General features: G+C 43.8%; 2 protein-coding genes across 5 annotated transcripts; one reads left to right on the top strand and one right to left on the bottom strand.

Moving 5' to 3' along the window:
• The first annotated feature begins 1,317 nt into the window (after positions 1-1,317).
• Positions 1,318-5,493, top strand: LOC115168749 (UBX domain-containing protein 1). Of its 2 annotated transcripts, none has more exons than XM_029724313.1 (10): positions 1,318-1,453; positions 2,531-2,593; positions 2,675-2,728; positions 2,872-3,011; positions 3,171-3,255; positions 3,507-3,698; positions 4,044-4,095; positions 4,208-4,327; positions 4,473-4,656; positions 4,878-5,493. In XM_029724313.1, the coding sequence occupies exons 2-10, from the start codon at positions 2,535-2,537 to the stop codon at positions 4,916-4,918; spliced, it is 927 nt and encodes a 308-aa protein (XP_029580173.1). In that variant the 5' UTR covers positions 1,318-1,453; positions 2,531-2,534; the 3' UTR covers positions 4,919-5,493. The 2 variants fall into 2 exon arrangements, with proteins under 2 accessions (XP_029580173.1, XP_029580166.1); XM_029724306.1 differs by having other exon boundaries at positions 1,402-1,453; positions 2,535-2,593.
• LOC115168737 (pre-mRNA-processing factor 39) lies at positions 5,436-17,934 on the bottom strand. Of its 3 annotated transcripts, none has more exons than XR_003870738.1 (15): positions 17,858-17,934; positions 12,366-12,616; positions 12,080-12,205; positions 11,781-11,899; positions 11,395-11,562; positions 10,595-10,757; positions 10,287-10,391; positions 8,696-8,977; positions 8,478-8,604; positions 8,082-8,353; positions 7,436-7,620; positions 7,135-7,209; positions 6,787-6,964; positions 6,514-6,594; positions 5,436-6,424 (listed from the first exon to the last, which is right to left on the bottom strand). XR_003870738.1 is itself a non-coding variant. In XM_029724296.1 (15 exons), exons 1-14 carry the CDS (start codon positions 17,919-17,921, stop codon positions 6,583-6,585), a joined length of 2,127 nt encoding a protein of 708 aa, XP_029580156.1. In that variant the 5' UTR covers positions 17,922-17,934; the 3' UTR covers positions 5,436-6,424; positions 6,569-6,582. The 3 variants fall into 3 exon arrangements, 2 of the variants coding, with proteins under 2 accessions (XP_029580156.1, XP_029580142.1); XM_029724296.1 differs by having other exon boundaries at positions 6,569-6,594; XM_029724282.1 differs by lacking the exon at positions 6,514-6,594.
• Positions 17,935-18,193: the final 259 nt, after the last annotated feature.

The raw sequence follows: 18,193 nt of genomic DNA, 5'->3' as shown, positions 1-18,193 counted from the left end.
AGTGTCATTTTGTAAATGACCGATGGATCTCTATGGCAAGAACCATCATTCACCCAAGTTTCGTCAAAATCGTCCCAGTGGTGTCTGAGATATTGCGTGGGTTAGCTAGACTCATATCCCTGAGCATGTGTGCCAAATTTCATCACTTTGAGTCAACAGAGCAAGAGATATAAACATGTGCCCGTTTTAAAAAAAAAATTTTTTATAGCGCCACCGTGAGGTCGATATGAATGTTTTTGCATATGTTGAGTCTTGACAGTGTTTGCAACATGTGTGCCAAATGTTGTTATAATATGAATATGCATTTATGTGATTCATATGCATTTATGTGCCAGACCACGCCGGAGTGAACGTTTATTGTTCAATAACAGCCATGTTGTTTTAGGTACTAGTCTGGAAAATATTGCTTTGAGAGACCTTTGACCATAGATATCACATATCAATTTTGGTGCAGATCGGTCATTAGGTGCCAGAAGAGTTGCATCAAAGATATTTATAGGTTTCCCCTTCTGTCTGTGGTAGCGTTTTAATCGTTTTTTCACAAAATTCAAAATGTCAGAAAATCCATCATGAAAGACGTGTCCCAGAGGCAAATGTGTTTCTTGTGAGGGGAGGGGCCGTTCTTTATATTCCTGAGGGACCTACAGTATATACGAAGTTCATGACTTTAGGTCAAACAGGGTGAGGGGCGTATCTTATTATTGCGTCACCATCTGCCCAATCAGTAACAATTTTGTAAATGCCGGATGTGTATGGCAAGACGCGTCATTCACTTAAGTTTAGTCAAAATCGGGCCAGTGCTGTATGATATATCAAGTGTGAATAACGTAGGAAAGAACATCCTAACGGACGGAGACAGACCCACAGTCCCCTCCCAGATTGTATCTTCGGGGACGAGCAATAATGTATACAAACCCTGGATTGCTGTTGTAATGTATTGGCTATTGAGAGTCTTTGAATTCTACAGAACTTCAATGAAATGTTTCTAGGACAAAATTACATGTATTTAAGTATTTTTTGTTGTAGTGGGAAAAGTAACATTAGTACTAAAAAAATATATACTTAAAGGAAAATGTTTTAATATATTTTTTATTGTATGTTTAGCTCACATAATGTAATTTAAAAATATGCATTAAGGTTTTCTGTAATATAATAAACATGCCCAAAACGAATCTAGACATGAATAAATGCATATATATAGCTTCCCAGATGGCTGCGCGGTGGCTTCATTAAAGCACCCCCTGTCAGTCATCCAGGGTTTATACACATGACTGGAGACAACTATAACGCAAACTGTTATACGGATACTGCTGGCGTAAGGTCCACTAGATGGCAGAAATGTGCTGTGAATGAGAATGTTTGGAAAATGCGGTCATTTTGTATCCTATTGGGCCTCCATACATGCTCGCATGTGACTAGATTGGAAGCGGTGTTTGTTGACGGATTCCCGAATGTGAGTTGCTAATGTTGCTCAAACAAATAATGCTATTTAGTAAAATAACGTTTATGAAATGGTTGATCTCTATCATTTTCGCAAGTATAATGCAATAGTCGCCCTAGCTATATTGTACAGAGCATCATCAATTTACTTTGTAAACAGTTTTTCTTGTTACAGCTAGCAGGAGAGGCTAACTGAAATGAGCCATCTCATTCGTGCATCAAGCTAACGTTAGTTAGCTGGCTAACAATAGCTAGCTATATGTAAACATAGATAATACGGCAAAGTTACTGGGCAATTCTTTGGTTGATGAATGATATTCATGTGGTGGTCTGTGTAGATACTAAAATGTTTCCTGCGGGACGTTACCTAAGGGATGCTGCTTTGTCTTCATAGCCGGTTCAACCCAGTCAAATAACTACACAGCTAGCACATTATGGAACTATGTAATAACAACCCAGTCAAATAACTACACAGCTAGCACATTATGGAACTATGTAATAACAACCCAGTCAAATAACTACACAGCTAGCACATTATGGAACTATGTAATAACAACCCAGTCAAATAACTACACAGCTAGCACATTATGGAACTATGTAATAACAACCCAGTCAAATAACTACACAGCTAGCACATTATGGAACTATGTAATAACAACCCAGTCAAATAACTACACAGCTAGCACATTATGGAACTATGTAATAACAACCCAGTCAAATAACTACACAGCTAGCACATTATGGAACTATGTAATAACAACCCAGTCAAATAACTACACAGCTAGCACATTATGGAACTATGTAATAACAACCCAGTCAAATAACTACACAGCTAGCACATTATGGAACTATGTAATAACAACCCAGTCAAATAACTACACAGCTAGCACATTATGGAACTATGTAATAACAACCCATGTAACTAGCTAACGAGTTATTCGGGTAACATGTAATTGGTTCAACCTGATTCTAAATAATATAGACTAGTATACTAAATACCTGTTTGGGGCTACTTTACATGCTCACCTCCTTGCCTACAGTATCTGACTCCAAAGTGAAACTTGTCTCCTTAACTTACATGTTCTCTCAGCAAGATGGCAGAACAAACAACGTTGGACAGCCTGCTGGAAATGGGCTTTGACAGAAACAGAGCGTAAGTAGCTAACTGAATTAATGTGGCTATTTTTCGACACACTAAATATCAACTCTGGTCCTGTCTGTCTACTGCTTTCAGGGAAAAGGCTGTGGCACACACAGGAAACCAGGGCATAGAGCGGGCCATGGACTGGTAAGTCAACTGGCAGAGGCTTTGGTGAGCTAGCCTCAGAGGCTTCTTCATCCACAGATGAATTTTACAGATGGTCAGTTGAGTTATTCACATGGAATAACTGATTCGTAATTTCTTTCTTCCATTATGGCTTCCTTCCACAGGCTAATGGAACATGAGGGTGACCCAGACATTGACGAGCCCTATGTACCTCCTGTGGGGAACGTGCTTGGTGGAACTGGAGGAAGTGACCCACAACAGCCCAGTCCAGCAGCCCAACCCACAGCAGAAGGAACAGACCCTGGTAAGTGGTCAATGGTCATGGCAGCATATTGTATTGTTATTACTCATATTGTTATAACCTCATAACTATGGCTTGTACTTCCCATTACTGGTTAACATGGTTGTTGGTTTACATTGTCTTCTTGTCCCCCACCTCTTCTATGTCAACTCTACCTTTTAGCTGCAGACGGTAGTGACCAGATGATCCATGACGGGGATACCAAACGACCAATGACAGAGGAGGAGAAACGTGAGCAGATAAAGAGGTCAGATAATTCACCTCCACTGAGGTTCTGTTTACACACTTATCTTATTCTGTCAGTGGGGAAATGTCAGGTTTGGTCAATAGATGTTACTCAAAGAGATTTTCAAGTGTCAGCAAAAGCTTTCAGTAGAAAATGCAATGAGACAGCATACAAAAGGCATACAATGAAGCCTGTGCCTGCGTTTGTGTCTGTTTCTTTGTGTGTGTCTATTTCTTTGTCTACTTCTATGTGTGTGTTTCTGTGTGTACCAGGCTAGAGGAGCTGATGCGGGTGAAGCAGGAGGAGCGGAGAGAGAGGGAACGAGCAGAGGAAGTAGACAGAGAGAAGCAGAGGAGGAGGCAGGGCCAGGAGCTGCTGCAGGTCAAACAGAAACTGCAGGAAGATGAGATGAAAAAAATGGTCGACCTGCGCCAGAGAGAGAAGAACGATGACAAAATGGCCAAGTAAGCCATGAAGTCAATGGGCTTGTTTGACATTGCAGGCGACTGCCGATTAACTGATTTACAAAATACCTTCCATATAAGTATTATTATTTGTAGATCAGCTAGTCAGTCACAATTTACCCACAATGTATCTCTGATGGATTTGATGCTCTCGAAATTGGCCAATGGCTGTCTCAAAGCACATTGGAGGAGAGGATCCTTGAACAACCTCCTTCAATGAGCTTTGAGAGGAATTGAGGAAACAAGAATAGCTAGTAACGTTTTCATACACAGCCAATAGTTACTAAGGTCTATTCCCACTCCACAACTCTTCTCTTTGTCCAATGAATACCCTCTCTTTCTCAGGCAGCGGGTGCGAGACAAGATAGCACGCGACAGAGAGGAGAGAGCACTTAAGGTACTGACTGCACCTACAGCATCTGACTCGTATGCTGAACTGTTGCTAAATAACGTCTCCATATCTTTTATAGAAAGAGTTGAACTCACTAACCCTTTCTACTCCTCTCCAGTTTGGAGGCGGTTCTTCCAGTACAGCTCTAACCTCCCCTTCAGCAGAGGGCCCTCCCTCCTCTCCGCCCAGTCAGGGCCCACCTCCCGCCAAGAAGGACTATAACGAGTGCAGAATCCAGGTAAGGGGCCATGGATGTCTACGGCCTAGTTCACATTCTGTTCATACTCACAACTGATGTACAACGCGTTTTGACACAACAGATATTTTTGATGAGTTTGTCTCAACAGTCAATGTAGTTTATTCATTTATCCTCCTGTCCTCAGGTGCGTATGCTGGACGGCTCGGCGCTGACCTCCGTGTTCAAGGCACAGGAGCCACTGGCTGCTGTGCGCGTCTACATCCAGATGAACGGCAACGCCCCCGAGGGCCAGGACTTTACGCTGCTCTCCCCGTACCCCCGCCGCGTCTACACAGAACTGGACATGGAGAAACCCCTGCAGGAGCTGGGTGAGCAGACAGGATGCCCCTCTTACTGGGCTTGAACAGGGGGAATCGCAATAGTCTAAAGGGGCTTCCTCTGCACTAATCTGAAAGGACTGGAGATGTCAAAACCAGCCAAAGACGTACTACTTTCATCTATCCTGTGTTGTCAGATCAATTTTAGAGGAATCTAATCTGAGATTGAGGTTTGTGTTGTACTGTCTTAACTGTTTTGTTTCATTGTTCAGGTTTGGTGCCTTCAGCTGTGCTGGTCGTTGCCAAGAAATAAGGACCCTGAAGTAAAAACATGCTTTATGAGCCAACCTCAATTCCACACATAATTTATCACAACAGGACAGAGACCAGGATGTCAACTATGGATTGATTCTCCTTCAACAAACACTGAGCTTTAATCTTAAATAGCAACACAAAATGGATGACTATTGATTCTCATGGGGCCTAAAGTGTAAGACATGGCTCGTGTTGAGCCACTGCGACTTTCCACTGTATTGAAGTTGTAGTTTTTATAAGTTAAACAATTTGACAGTGGTGTTATTGCATCATCACTTGGAGTTACATGGTTGACTGAACATACTTTAAAACTTCACATAAAGAATGTACTTTTACCACAGGAATAATTGGTTAGTTTTACGAGAAAGCCTCAAAACTTGATGACCTAAGTCAGCTTTGTATCTCACTGACTGGTGAGAGTTGCTTATATGTGCATGACAGTTAAGAAAGATACACTCTTAAGAAATCACATGTCATATCAAGAGTCCCAAAAATACACATTAAGCACATTGTGCTTCACTCAAATGTTTTATTGAACAATGTAAAAGTGAAGATTAAAAAGTTACATTGTCATACATTTGCAGTGCATTTGTGCATGCCTTTTTTGAGTACGATGGATTGGATGCACTCTAAAACACAACAGAAATGGAATGGTATTTAAAAAACTCAGTGATAAAAAAGGCTAAAGTTGTGTGGTGGATTTTGCCAAACATTTAACAGTTTTCTACTGTAAAGTTTGACCAAACATGACTGATGCTGTTGGTTTTAGACATGTCCACTAGGTACAGCACAGTGTATATTCAGTTATTATTCTTTACTTAACCTCTGAGTCCAGAGGCACTGGTACACCTGCATACAACAACATGGCTTCCCTATCTTCTGTCTGGAGGAGTAGGACTACACTGGAGGACTCGAATGGGAAGAAACTTGAATGAGGGACACAATAGATTGATCTTAACCTGCTCGTTAATGAAAAGAGCTTTGACTTAACAACTATAAAACACCATTATGTACATTAGAAAAAATGACTAGCCTATACTTCTGGAATGACAATAATACAGGAGGTATGGAGAGAGACGGTTTTGCTTAAAATGAAAGGGGCTGCATGTAGAAGAGAATACAAAAATAGTTTATCATTAAAACAATGTACAAGAGCACATTTTCAAAGACCAAAAGAGTAGTAGACGTCACAGGTCACACCCCTGTTCCTGATAAAAGATATGAGTTTTCACCCTATTCCCTACAAAGTTCACAACTTTTGACCAGAGCTCTATGGGCCCTTGTCAAAGATAGTGCACTATATAGGGCATAATATGCCATTTGGGGTGCATCCATGGAGTTTAAACAGGTGAACACTAGGTCGTCAATGTTGAATCATCTCTGGTAACCCCTGCTGTCAGATGGTGTGTCACAGGTTTTCTCTTCCCCCTTAGCTGGGAGGGTAGTAACCCTGATTGTAGTTCCAGGCTTGCTGGTAGCCTCCGTATCCCCCATACTGTGGTTGCTGAAAGAGAAGAACACTTTAAAAAAGAGCAAGTGAAGGAACACCCGCTCTCTAATCAACATTTTAGTGCAGGGGTATTCAGATCTTACCCTACGAGGTTCGGACTACTTCTGGTTTTCTGTTCTACCTGATAATTGCACCCACCTGGTGTCCCAGGTCTAAATCAGTCCCTGATTAGAGGGGAAGAATAAAATAAAAAAAAGCAGTGGAACTGGCTTCGATGTTCAGATTTGAATTTGAGAGCTTCAGTGTCTCTCCTCTATCTGGCTCAATTTCAAAAGAAGCACTGATCGTTTAAGACCGTATGTAGCCGATATTTGGCTCATGTATCAGTTTGTACAGCGTAACAATCCCTGTCATACCTGATGCCAGCTTCCATATCCTCCGTAGCCTGCATGAGCTGCACTCATGTCCCCACCCATCATGGGTGGAGGTGGTGTCGTCATGGGGACATGGGGCATTGTGGGAGGGGCCTGTGGTGGAGCGGGCACAGCAGAGCCGTCTTCTCCTTTACTCATCTTCTCTGGGTCCTCGCCGTCTCTGCAGATCAATCAATACAACAACTACGTCAATAACCAATCCATCAACAGTTTATACATTTGCTTCTCCATGAACAGCTTCACATCAACAACAAAAAATGTGTCGCAACATCACACAATTTTACAGGTATAAACCCTTGCATGATATTGACAGATACGTTATAATCTCACCCGTTCTCAGCCATTCTCTTCTTGTTGCCGAGCTCTTTCAGTAGCTTCTGATGCTCCTCATAGACTGTTAGCACACTGCAGGCCAGAGAACAGCAACAGTAGTCATTTAAAACATGGTAAAGTGATGCTCCTCAGACTGTTGGCACACTGTAGGCCATAGGACAGCAACAGTACAGTCATTTCTCCTGGTTGGTTGATTTCATACCATCAAATCAAATATGGGCAGAATAAAATGCTTGTTTCATTTTCTCCGGGTTCCTGATTGTATCTAAAAACAACAAACAATCCTATGACCCCTGACCTTTGCACAGAGGTCCCATAGTCCTCAGCGTACTGCAGGCCCCTCTGGGAGAAGAGGATCTTGGTCTGTGGGGAGAGGGGTGCGGCCAGCGCCCGCGTCACACACTGCTGCACCCCCTCGGCCGACCCTCTGGGGTCACCGGACACCTCCAGCTCTAGCAGGTTCAGGTGCAGCTTACCGTCATCCTGGAAAACAGAGGGGACATTAAAGAGGGAACAACAAACAATGATAAATGATGCTCTGACAGGTTACATTTTCTATGAGGTTTAGATCAAGACTATTTTCCATGTTCCATCCCTGATATTCAATCCCAAATGCATCTTAAATGTGATCCTTTCCTTTTTTAGTCGATGCTTAGAGCGTTGGGCCAGTAACCGGAAGGTTGCTGGATCGAATCCCCGAGCTGACATGTCAAAAATCTGTCATTCTGCCCCTGAGCAAGGCAGTTAACCCACTGTTCCCCGGGCACCGAAGACGTGGATGTTGATTATGGCAGCCCCCCGCACCTCTCTGATTCAGAGGGGTTGGGTTAAATGCGGAAGACACATTTCAGTTGAATACATTGTTGGACAACTGAGTAGGTATCCCCCCTTTCCCTAAATCTTTTCCTTTTCGCCTCTCTAAGTTCTGTCTCCCCTCCTCTCACCGGGCTAATCTCCAGCGCCTCCTGCAGGACTCCCCGGGCCTTGCTGGGGTTCTTGCAGAGCTTCAGCAGCAGCCGGGCCAGTTTGGTGGAGTAGAACGCATGGAGGTGAGGCGTCTCTTTGGCCTGGGCCACCGCGTCCCTGAGCAGAGCTTCTGATTCATCTAGACGGCCCGCCCGTCTCTCTAGCCCCGCCCTGCGCAGCCGGACCATGGCCAATCCCGGCACTGAGGTTTCCAAAGCCTCCAACACACGCCGTGCCTCTGTTAAGTCACCTGGGAGGAGATGGAGGGGAGGAGGGAATGAGTGGGCTACAACACTGGGTAATGGTGTCCTGTGTATCACATTTGAGGTCAAAGTGAAAAGGTGAACACTGTGACGTGTCTCTTCCTCTCTCACCATGCCTCTCCTCGAAGGTGGCCCACTGCAGGTGCATGGTGTGTTTGTGGGCCAGGTGGATCTCACAGGCTCGCCTGAACACTCCCCGCGCCTCGTCCAGACTCTGAGGTTCCAGGTACTGAACATACTGAGAAACATGCATACAGTATACATTAGTTACACTGACATACAAACATGTTACTGACACACACACACACACCCCTGCAGCCCCTCCTTACCTTGGTCCAGAACTCCTCGTAGAGAGCGCAGGCAATCAGACAGCGCTCAAACAGGATCCGTACCCTCTGGTCTCCCCCGGCAACGATCCCACTGCTCTTTGACCCCTCCTTTGACTCCTTTTGCTCCTCTTCCTGGCCCTCCATGGCCTCTGGTTCTGTCTCGGTCTTCACCTCCTTTTCACCGCCCCCCCCCAGCTCGGTGAGCTCCCAGTCCAGGTAGGAGTGCCAGGCCCTCAGCTGGGTCCGGTCCAGAGGCTTCACGTGGAAATATGGACGCTTGATCTGGAATGAAGGGAGGAATGGGAACAGAAGAGAAGATAAGTAAACGTTTCCAACCAATGAAAGTACACTACTTGACCAAAAGAGTGTGGACAGCTGCTCGTCGAACATCTCATTCCAAAATCATGTTTACCAATATGGAGTTGGTTCCCCTTTGCTGCTATAACAGCCTCCACTCTTCTGGGAAGGCTTTCCTCTAGATGTTGGAACATTGCTGCGGGGACTTGCTTCCGTTAAGCCACAAGATTATTAGTGAGGTCGGGCGATTCCAATTCATCCCAAAGGTGTTCAATGGGGTTGAGGACAGGGCTCTGCGCAAGCCAGTCAAGTTCTTCCACACTAATCTCGACAAACCTTTTCGCTATGGACCTGGCTTTGAGCAAGGGGCATTGTCATGCTGAAACAGGAAAGGGCCTTCCCCAAACTGTTTCCACAAAGTTGGAGGCATCGTCTAAAATGTTATTGTATGCTGTAGCATTAAGATTTCCCTTCAATGGAACTAAGGGGCCTAGCCTGAACCATGAAAAACAGCCCCAGACCATTATTCCTCCTCCACCAAACTTTACAGTTGGCACAATGCATTGTGGCAGGTAGCGTTCTACTGGCATCCGCCAAATCCAGAGTCTTCCGTCGGACTGCCAGATGTTGAAGCGTGATTCATCACCCCAGAGAACACGTTTCCACTTCTCCTGAGTCCAATAGCGACAAGCTTTACACCACTCCAGCCGACGCTTGGCATTGCACATGGTGATCTTAGGCTTGTGTGCGGCTGCTCAGCCATGGAAGCCCATTTGATGAAGCTCCCGACAAACATTTCTTGTGCAGAGGCAGCTTGGAACTTGGTGGTGAGTGTTGCACCCGAGGACAGACCATTGTCACGCGCAACGAGCTTCAGCACTCGGTGGTCCCGTTCTGTGAGCTTGTGTGGTCTACCACTTTGCGGCTGAGCCATTGTTGATCCGAGACGTTTCAACTTCATAATAACATCACTTATAGTTAACCGGGGCAGCTCTAGCAGGGCAGACATTTTACAAACTGACTTGTTGGAAAGGTGGCATCCTATAACGGTACCACGTTAAAAGTTACTGAGCTCTTCAGGAAGGCCATTCTACTGCCAATGTTAGTCTATGAAGATTACATGGCTGTGTGCTTGATTTTATACACCTGTCAGCAACAGGTGTGGCTGAAATAGCCGAATCCACTAATTTCAATGGGTGTCCACATACTTTTGTATATATAGTGTATAATGCTTCAATCGTTGCTTCTGAGTTGCACATAGAAGGGATGTGTGTGTGTTCCAGGGGTAACTCACAGCTTCCTCAAAGTTCCACCTCTTCCTGACCTCTCCCTCCAGGTCTTGGTACACCTTCTCTCTGCGAGCCAATAGGAGCTCTCGCATTTTCGGAATCAGCTCTTCCTGATTGGGTGAAACATAACATGACAGTTATGATGGCAGACTTTTAAATCAGTGTTAACTTAAAGTTAAGATCCTATACCATAACCTTACTCCAGAGCTTGAAATGTCTCCACTTTATGCTATTTTGGCAGCATCTGACACATGTTAAATCTCATGTTAAATCTTAATCCAATACTACTAGGGATTTGTCATTTGTAATCCACCTCTGTAGGTTCCTTCTCTTCCCCAGGTGGTAACTCCTCTTCCCCCTCAGCCAACTCAGACTTCTCAGTCTTGTGGCTCTGTTTAGATTCCTCAAGCAACCCCTCATACTCCACTGCTGAGAGGACGTCCTTGGGCGCATGGGCATTAAGATGAGTCTTGAATCTGTAAGAGAGAGAGAAGAGGGACGGAGAAAATGGATCAGATTCACCAGGTCAGCAAATATGATAAATAATGGGAAGTGAGTTTGATAATCACACAATTATCAAAATCTATAATTTAATAAAAGGTTACGATTTTATACTTTAGATATATTTTTTACCCCCCTTTTCGATCTTGTCTCATCGCTGCAACTCCCCAATGGGCTCGGGAGGCGAAGGCTGAGTCATGCTTCCTTCCGAAACATGGCCCGCCAAACCGTGCTTCTTAACACCCGCCCGCTTAAACCGGAAGCCAGCCGCATCAATGTGTCGGAGGAAACACCGTTCACCTGACGACCGAGGTCGGCCTGCAGGCGCCCGGCCCGCCACAACGAGTTTCTAGAGCGAGATGAGCCAAGTAAAGCCCCCTAGAGCAAACCCTCCCGATGCTGGGCCAATTGTGCGCCGCCCTATGATAATCCCGGTTACGGCCGGTTGTGATACAGCCCAGGAAACGAACCAGGGTCCGTAGTGACACCTCTAGCGCCTTTGACCGCTGCGCCACTCGGGAGGCCCCATAGTTTAGAGTTTTGCCTGATTTGAAGCTCTACTGTTTTTCTTAGTACAGAAAGTGTACTGTTTGTGAATGTGTATAGTCTCACTTCTCATAGTGGCTGCTGTACAGCTGAGTGGGGACTCTGAGGACTCTGTCGTAGACCCCAGTGGCAGCCTTCATGTCTCCCTGCTCCTTCTCCCACTCGATGTACAGCTCCCACAGACGGTCAGAGTGGAAGTCCAGTCCTGCTGCCGCCACCGCCTCCTCAAATGCACTGGGGAGAAGTGACAAGAGACAGGGATCAGGTTATCTGAGTTCTATTAAAAAAGAGTTAGGGCTCCTTATCTTTATTTGAACATTCATTCTGTGAATGAGAATAAATACTGAATTAAACCATTTGGAGTGTTCAGGCTAATATTGAAAGTAAAGGCTGGCTAGTGTTGAATGTGTATAAGTGTGGTACTGTGCGTTTAAGAGTATAGGAGTGTGTACCTGCGAATGCGCTGAGAGGACTCTGGCAGGTTCATGTTGAGCGTGCCCAGTAGCAGGTTAATGTAGTGGATCCACAGATCTACACTCAGGGGGATGGCCTTCAGACCCTGAACACACACCTGGAACAACAAAACAACATTACACGTGAATGTTATGGAACTAAAGCCATTACATACTGTGAGAGAGAAGAATGTGCCGTTTTTGTCAATTAAAAATGTCAGTCAGCAGACCACATAACAAGACACACATCCATGTGCCAAACACACTCCTCCTCCTCATCATCATCATCATCATCATACCTCCTGAGCTTTGTTGGTGTAGCCAGCACGTCGCTCCAGGTCGGCAAACTTCTTCCAGTATCCGTAGCACAGTGGGTACCGTGCCAGAAAGGCTACCAGCGCCCGACGTGACGCTGTCATGTGACTCTGGGGACAATTAGAAATCTGGTTAGCTGCAAATTCCACTTCAACACTGCACATCTGAACAACAGTGGTATAGTTAGCTATGCATTATTCATGCAGAAGAGCTTTAGGCGTATGACAAAATGGCAATAGGAGTCTTGTCTGTCTCCTCAGCTCTTCTCACCTCTTGCTCACAGTACTGCAGCAGGTCAGTCCAGCTGGAGAAGTCCTGTGGATTGTCATGGGCCAGCTTCCAGAGTCGGTCAAAGTCCGCCGGAAACTCTCCGTCTTCTTCCTCCTCATTCTCTGCCAGAGGCATGTTGTATGCTGTCACAACTGCTGCTTCTGGAGCCTCAGAGGCTCCTCCCCCACCATTCTCCTCTGATGCCTCTTCCTTCTCTGTTGGAAGTTGGACAGCCTCCATGGCTTCCGGAGCTATTAAATGAGAAATTGAGAAAGTTACACATGGAAGAATTTGTTTTATCTATAACACAAAGAAATGGCTGGCCTGCTCAATGACGCATAGGCCTAATCAAATGTAATTTACAGATTAAATGTAGATTACTGCCATTATAAGGCGAATTCCAATCACTGATGGTGTTTTTAGCCAATCATTCATTAGTATTTCTAGGTACTACACACAGATCACTACACTCATAATAATGGCCGGGAACGGAGCAGCAGGGGGCATGATGCGACTAATGTCTGCATCTACAGTAGTTAGATCAGCTTACTATACCATAATAAAAGACCCGGCCTGGCAAGTACTAGCTAGTGCAGGGATGGGTAACTGGCCACCTGACTGGAACTCAGTCAGGGTCTCAACCTACTGTTGAGAGTTACAATAGTAGAATACTATATGCCCCCATGGCAAAATGTATAAGGTGACATTTCAAAAGGTGGTTGTGCATCAGCAGTTTTTCTCTTGTTATGTCAGTCACTCAATTAGCCCATTTCAGCTAACATGTTTTAGATTGGTAAATTAGTCTAGTGGCAAGCTATCTAAATTTGTAGTAATCGTGCCTGAAGACTGACTCAACGTTGAATTGCATAGAATTCTGTGTCGGGCAGAAATTAGCGTTGGAATCAGAAAAGTTCTCTCTCACGACCTCTACAAGCCAGAATGTTGAATAAAATGATACTTCCGGTTGTCCGTGTGGTTGGTCCGTTTGCAGGTAGGAATGTTAGACAAAATATCCACAGAGTAGTATTTGGGTGGTCTGTATATCATTTGTATTTCTGGTTCATATTTTCAATACTGATGCAATTCGCATGTGACCAACACTTGCACAATATGGCCGAGACTAACCGAACAGCAAACACTTTTGTTTACATATTGTGCATCACATGCAATGCGTCAACATATTGAAAATACAAGTAATAACCTACTGGCACCGCAAAGCTTTCCTGTGGACAGCCTATCCCCACCTCCTACCGCCAAAAGGATCAACAGCATGTACAACCGGTAAAGTAAGTGGAAATATCATTTTATTCAACATTCTTTCTTGTAGAGACTATTGCGTCTTTTTTACAGCGACTTATTTCAGATTGATATTCATGGGATAACCATGGTAACAGGTTGATGTTTAGGCAAGTAGTAATCATGGTCGAATTATCGACCCGGGGCCACAATTGAATTTGTTAGTCACTTGCACTCAGATATCATATAAAAACTGCTAACATTTTCTCACCACCCCATGGCAAAATGCGAAGATTTGCAGCAAAGTTGCTTTCAAACTGCAACATTTTCTATATGCCCCCATGGCAAAATGTATAGAGTTTAGGGCTGACCCCAATTAGTCGACTGGTCGATAGGCTGTTGGTCGACCAAAATATTTTTAGTCGAGCAGTAACAAATATACAGTACCAGTCAAAGTTTTTTCCCCTACATAGTATAATAATAATGAAGACATCAAAACTATGAAATAACACATGGAATCATGTAGTAAACAAAAAACTGTTAAAAGTTCATTTGTGATATTTCTTTCCTTCTTAATGCATTTGAGTCAATCAGTTGTGTTGTGACAAGGTAGGGGGGTATACAGAAGATAGCCCTATTTGGTAAAAGACCAAGTCCATATTATGGCAAGAACAGCTTGAATACGCAAAGAGAAACGACAGTCCATCATTACTTTAAGACATGAAGGTCAGTCAATCCGGAAAATTTCAAGAACTTTGAAAGTTTCTTCAACTGCAGTCGCAAAAACCATCAAGCGCTGTGATGAAACTGTCTATCATGAGGACCGCCACAGGAAAGGAAGACCCAGAGTTACCTCTGCTGCAGAGGATAAGTTCATTAGAGTTACCAGCCTCAGAAATTGACAATTAACTGCACCTCAGATAACAGCCCAAATAAATGCTTCACAGAGTTCAAGTAACAGACACATCTCAACATCAACTGTTCAGAGGAGACTACGTGAATCAGGCCTTCACGGTTGAATTGCTGCAAAGAAACTTCGACTAAAGGGCACCAATAAGAAGAGTCTTGCTTGGACCAAGAAACAGGAGCAATGGGCATAAGACCGGTAGAAATCTGTCCTTTGGTCTGATGAGACATTAGACCGACTAAAATTTTACATTTGGTGTTCCTACCCGCTGTGTCTTTGTGAGACGAAGAGTAGGTGAACGGATTATCTCTGCATGTGTCTTTCCTGCATGGAGGAAGAGGTGTGATGGTGCTTTGCTGGTGACACTGTCTGTGATTTATTTAGAATTCAAGGCACACTTAACCAGCATGGCTACCACAGTATTCTGCAGCGATACGCCATCCCAACTGGTTTGCGCATAGTGGCACTATCATTTGTTTTTCAACAGGACAATGACCCAACACACCTCCAGGCTGTGTAAGGGCTATTTGACCAAGAAGGAGAGTGATGGAGTGCTGCATCAGATGACCTGGCCTCCACAATCACCCAACCTCAACCCAATTGAGATGGTTTGGGATTAGTTGGACCGCAGAGTGAAGGAAAAGCAGCCAACAAGTGCTCAGCATATGTGGGAACCCCTTCAAGATTGTTGTAAAAGCATTCCAGTGACTACCTCATGAAGCCAGTTGAGAAAATGGACAGTGTGTGCAAAGCTGTCATCAAATGCAAAGGGTGGCTATTTTGAAGAATATAAAATATATTTTGATTTAACAATTTTTTGGTTACTACATGATTCCATAAGTGTTATTGTATAGTTTTGATGTTCTACAATGTAGAAAATAGTAAAAATAAAGAACAACAGTCAAAGTTGTGTCCAAACTTTGACTGCTACTCTCTCTCTATATATATATATAGGTGGGGGCAGTACATCCTGTATAAACACAAACTCACTTCCTTGACAACTTCCTTCACAACAGCACTGCACTGCTCAGCGAAGCGCAAGAAGTATGAATACCCAGACTTTTGCTGAGGCCGTATCACAGTAAATGCTGCATGGCCAATGCAGACGTCGGATTGACAATGCGCCTAGATGCACAATGCACTTCCATCTCCAGAATTCGCTCTCTCCCACCAATTTGTGAACATTCATTGTTTCATAACGTCATTGTGTGAATTGTTTGCATTTGATTGTTAGTGTCTGTCAATTCCCCATCACATATCATCAGTAGTACATTTCCCAATAATTCCTAATCTACGTTTCTTACTTTCGTTACGGTAATTTCTGTTAATGCATTCAATATTATTCCAGTCTTACAGTTCATTCTCATAGTGTACACTGTAGAGTGCACAACCTAAGCTACACATGTGAACAACACAATTTGGTCATTGCCTTTTGTTTGGAGCGCTCATGTCAATGTCGAGTAAGGACGTGCACGCATAGATGTAGGCCTATAGGCTACCTGGCCTGCGCACAAATGTGGGCATATAAATGTGCACATTTGGGGATTTGATAGTATTTTTGATTGGCTTCAAGCACCACCACTAATGAGCTGTGGAGCTTCTCAAAGTAATGTTTTCACCTCAAATAGTAAGCAAACGAAGACTGTTTTTACATCCATTGAGAATTACACTAGTTCCTCAATGTATTTGAAAATCTTTCCAGCCCTCTCCCTTTCGATAACCACTCAGCATGTAAGGGAAAAAAAGTCATGCTCTGATCCAGTGGAAACGTCATAAAATAGGTCTACCTGATTATCAGTGCTTGTCTTGGACTGAAATAGGTTCAGGTACTCATTTTGGGTGCTGGTATTGTTTATATGTAGTTGCAGGATCTCCACAATACTTTTGAGCTAATATTCTAGAAGAGGAACAGGAGCTCAAGCAGTAAAACAGTTGAGGTGCTGGTAGTCAGCTACGGTGAGCTCCTGCCCAGGTCGAGCACTGCTTCTTATCCCTTGCGCAAATAGCCTACAGCTGTGTCTGTCCTGAGCTCACTGGTGGGAAACTGAGGGCCCAGAATATTTTATACAATGTTGCAGGTTCGCTCGTGCAAGCTTCAGGCCAGACCCAAGGTGATGCAATGTTTCAAGTTTGTTGCAGACAGGCCAATATGATTTATAGGATATGTATTTTTAAATCAGGATATTTTCTACCTGCAGGATGTAATGTTTTTATTTGTTGGCTTTATGTAGGCTATTTTTACATAGTTGAAAATGGCAATAGAAGTGACTTTTTAGGTTATCATTTTCATTTGGATAGAATTTTGATTAACCACATGACAATGATTTAGAAATATGAAGACGTTATTATAAATTAAATGTAACTGTTCAAAGAAAATGTGCATATGAAAACCATAACTGGCACCCAGATCGGTAGGAATGGTAAGAAATTGCCATCCCACATGAGAAATGGTTGCCGACTCCTTGTGTAGGCTATTACAGGCAACTTCAGGAGAGTAATGGGGGGGGGGGCAGTAGGAAAAAAAATTAAAAATGTATGAAATGAAATGTATGCATTCACTACTGTAAGTCGCTCTGGATAAGAGTGTCTGCTAAATGACTAAAATGAAATGATAATGGCAGAATCGGTGAAAGCCAGCAGGAACAGAAAGAAATAGTTGGGGTCAGCTTAAGGTTACCTAGATCTCTGGTTCCCTCAAGGCATTTCTGTCTTATATCATCAAAAGCTTAAAGCATCAGACAAGCTCAACGCATATAGTTGAGTTATTTAAACACATATGGAAAAATATGTTCTAAAATTGACTAATCAATTGATCTAAAAAGATTGGTAACTTTCAATCTACCAATATATGTTTTAGCAGGGGCCAGCCCTAGTGGAATTGCAGGAAATGTATTTAAAAACGTCATTTTTCCCCCCTCTATCCGCTGTCAGAGGGAAAAAGTTTAAATATTTTGCTCACAAGGTGGGGGTAACAAAATGTAGCTTAGGGCCCCCAAAAGGCTAGGGCCGGCTCTGACTACATGTGTAGGTATGGATGTGTGTATGTAGACCCGCGAGCCACTGAGGCTTCTTGTGGACCCCCACCCCCCAACAAAGTTGCCCAACCCTGTGCTAGTGCATTAACTCTGGTACTTTCTAGGGGGAGGCAACTTTCGGTTTCGCCAGTTGGCGCAACGTAAACTCATATTAGCCATGTCGGCTAGTTAACGTTAGCTAGCCTGCCGTCTTTTCACAGGCGTAGTTGCGACCGTTAGCTGACTGTAAAGATACAAACGACTGTACATATGATCCCCGCGTAACCATTGAATAACTTCGTCAATATATTTTGATTATTTCATGTTTTTACAACCTGAAGGAGCCTCCATTAGCCCGTTGGTGTTCAGGTCTTCTGAATCCGAGCCTTCTGCCGCCATGATTAAAAAAAATACGTCACTTCCATGCGACAAGTACGGTCTGCAAGATAACCGAATAACATTTTTGCCGAGCGCTGATTCACGGTATATTCTGCCAAATATGTATTCTACAGACAGTATTCATAGGGAAAAGGATACGCGGATCCTTGATCAGTGACTTTTCTTTAAAATGGCTGGCATTATTGTAGGCCAAATTCGTAATCTGTATACACACACATTGCAAAGGAAAGCTTTGGGTTAACATATCTTTGGTACAATAAGAACAAAACAAG

Source organism: Salmo trutta, chromosome 3 (assembly GCF_901001165.1).
Source record: "Salmo trutta chromosome 3, fSalTru1.1, whole genome shotgun sequence".
Classification (NCBI taxonomy): Eukaryota; Metazoa; Chordata; class Actinopteri; order Salmoniformes; family Salmonidae; genus Salmo; species Salmo trutta.
The sequence above is the reverse complement of the archived record's forward strand: the minus strand, read 5'-3'. Positions and strand labels throughout refer to the sequence as shown.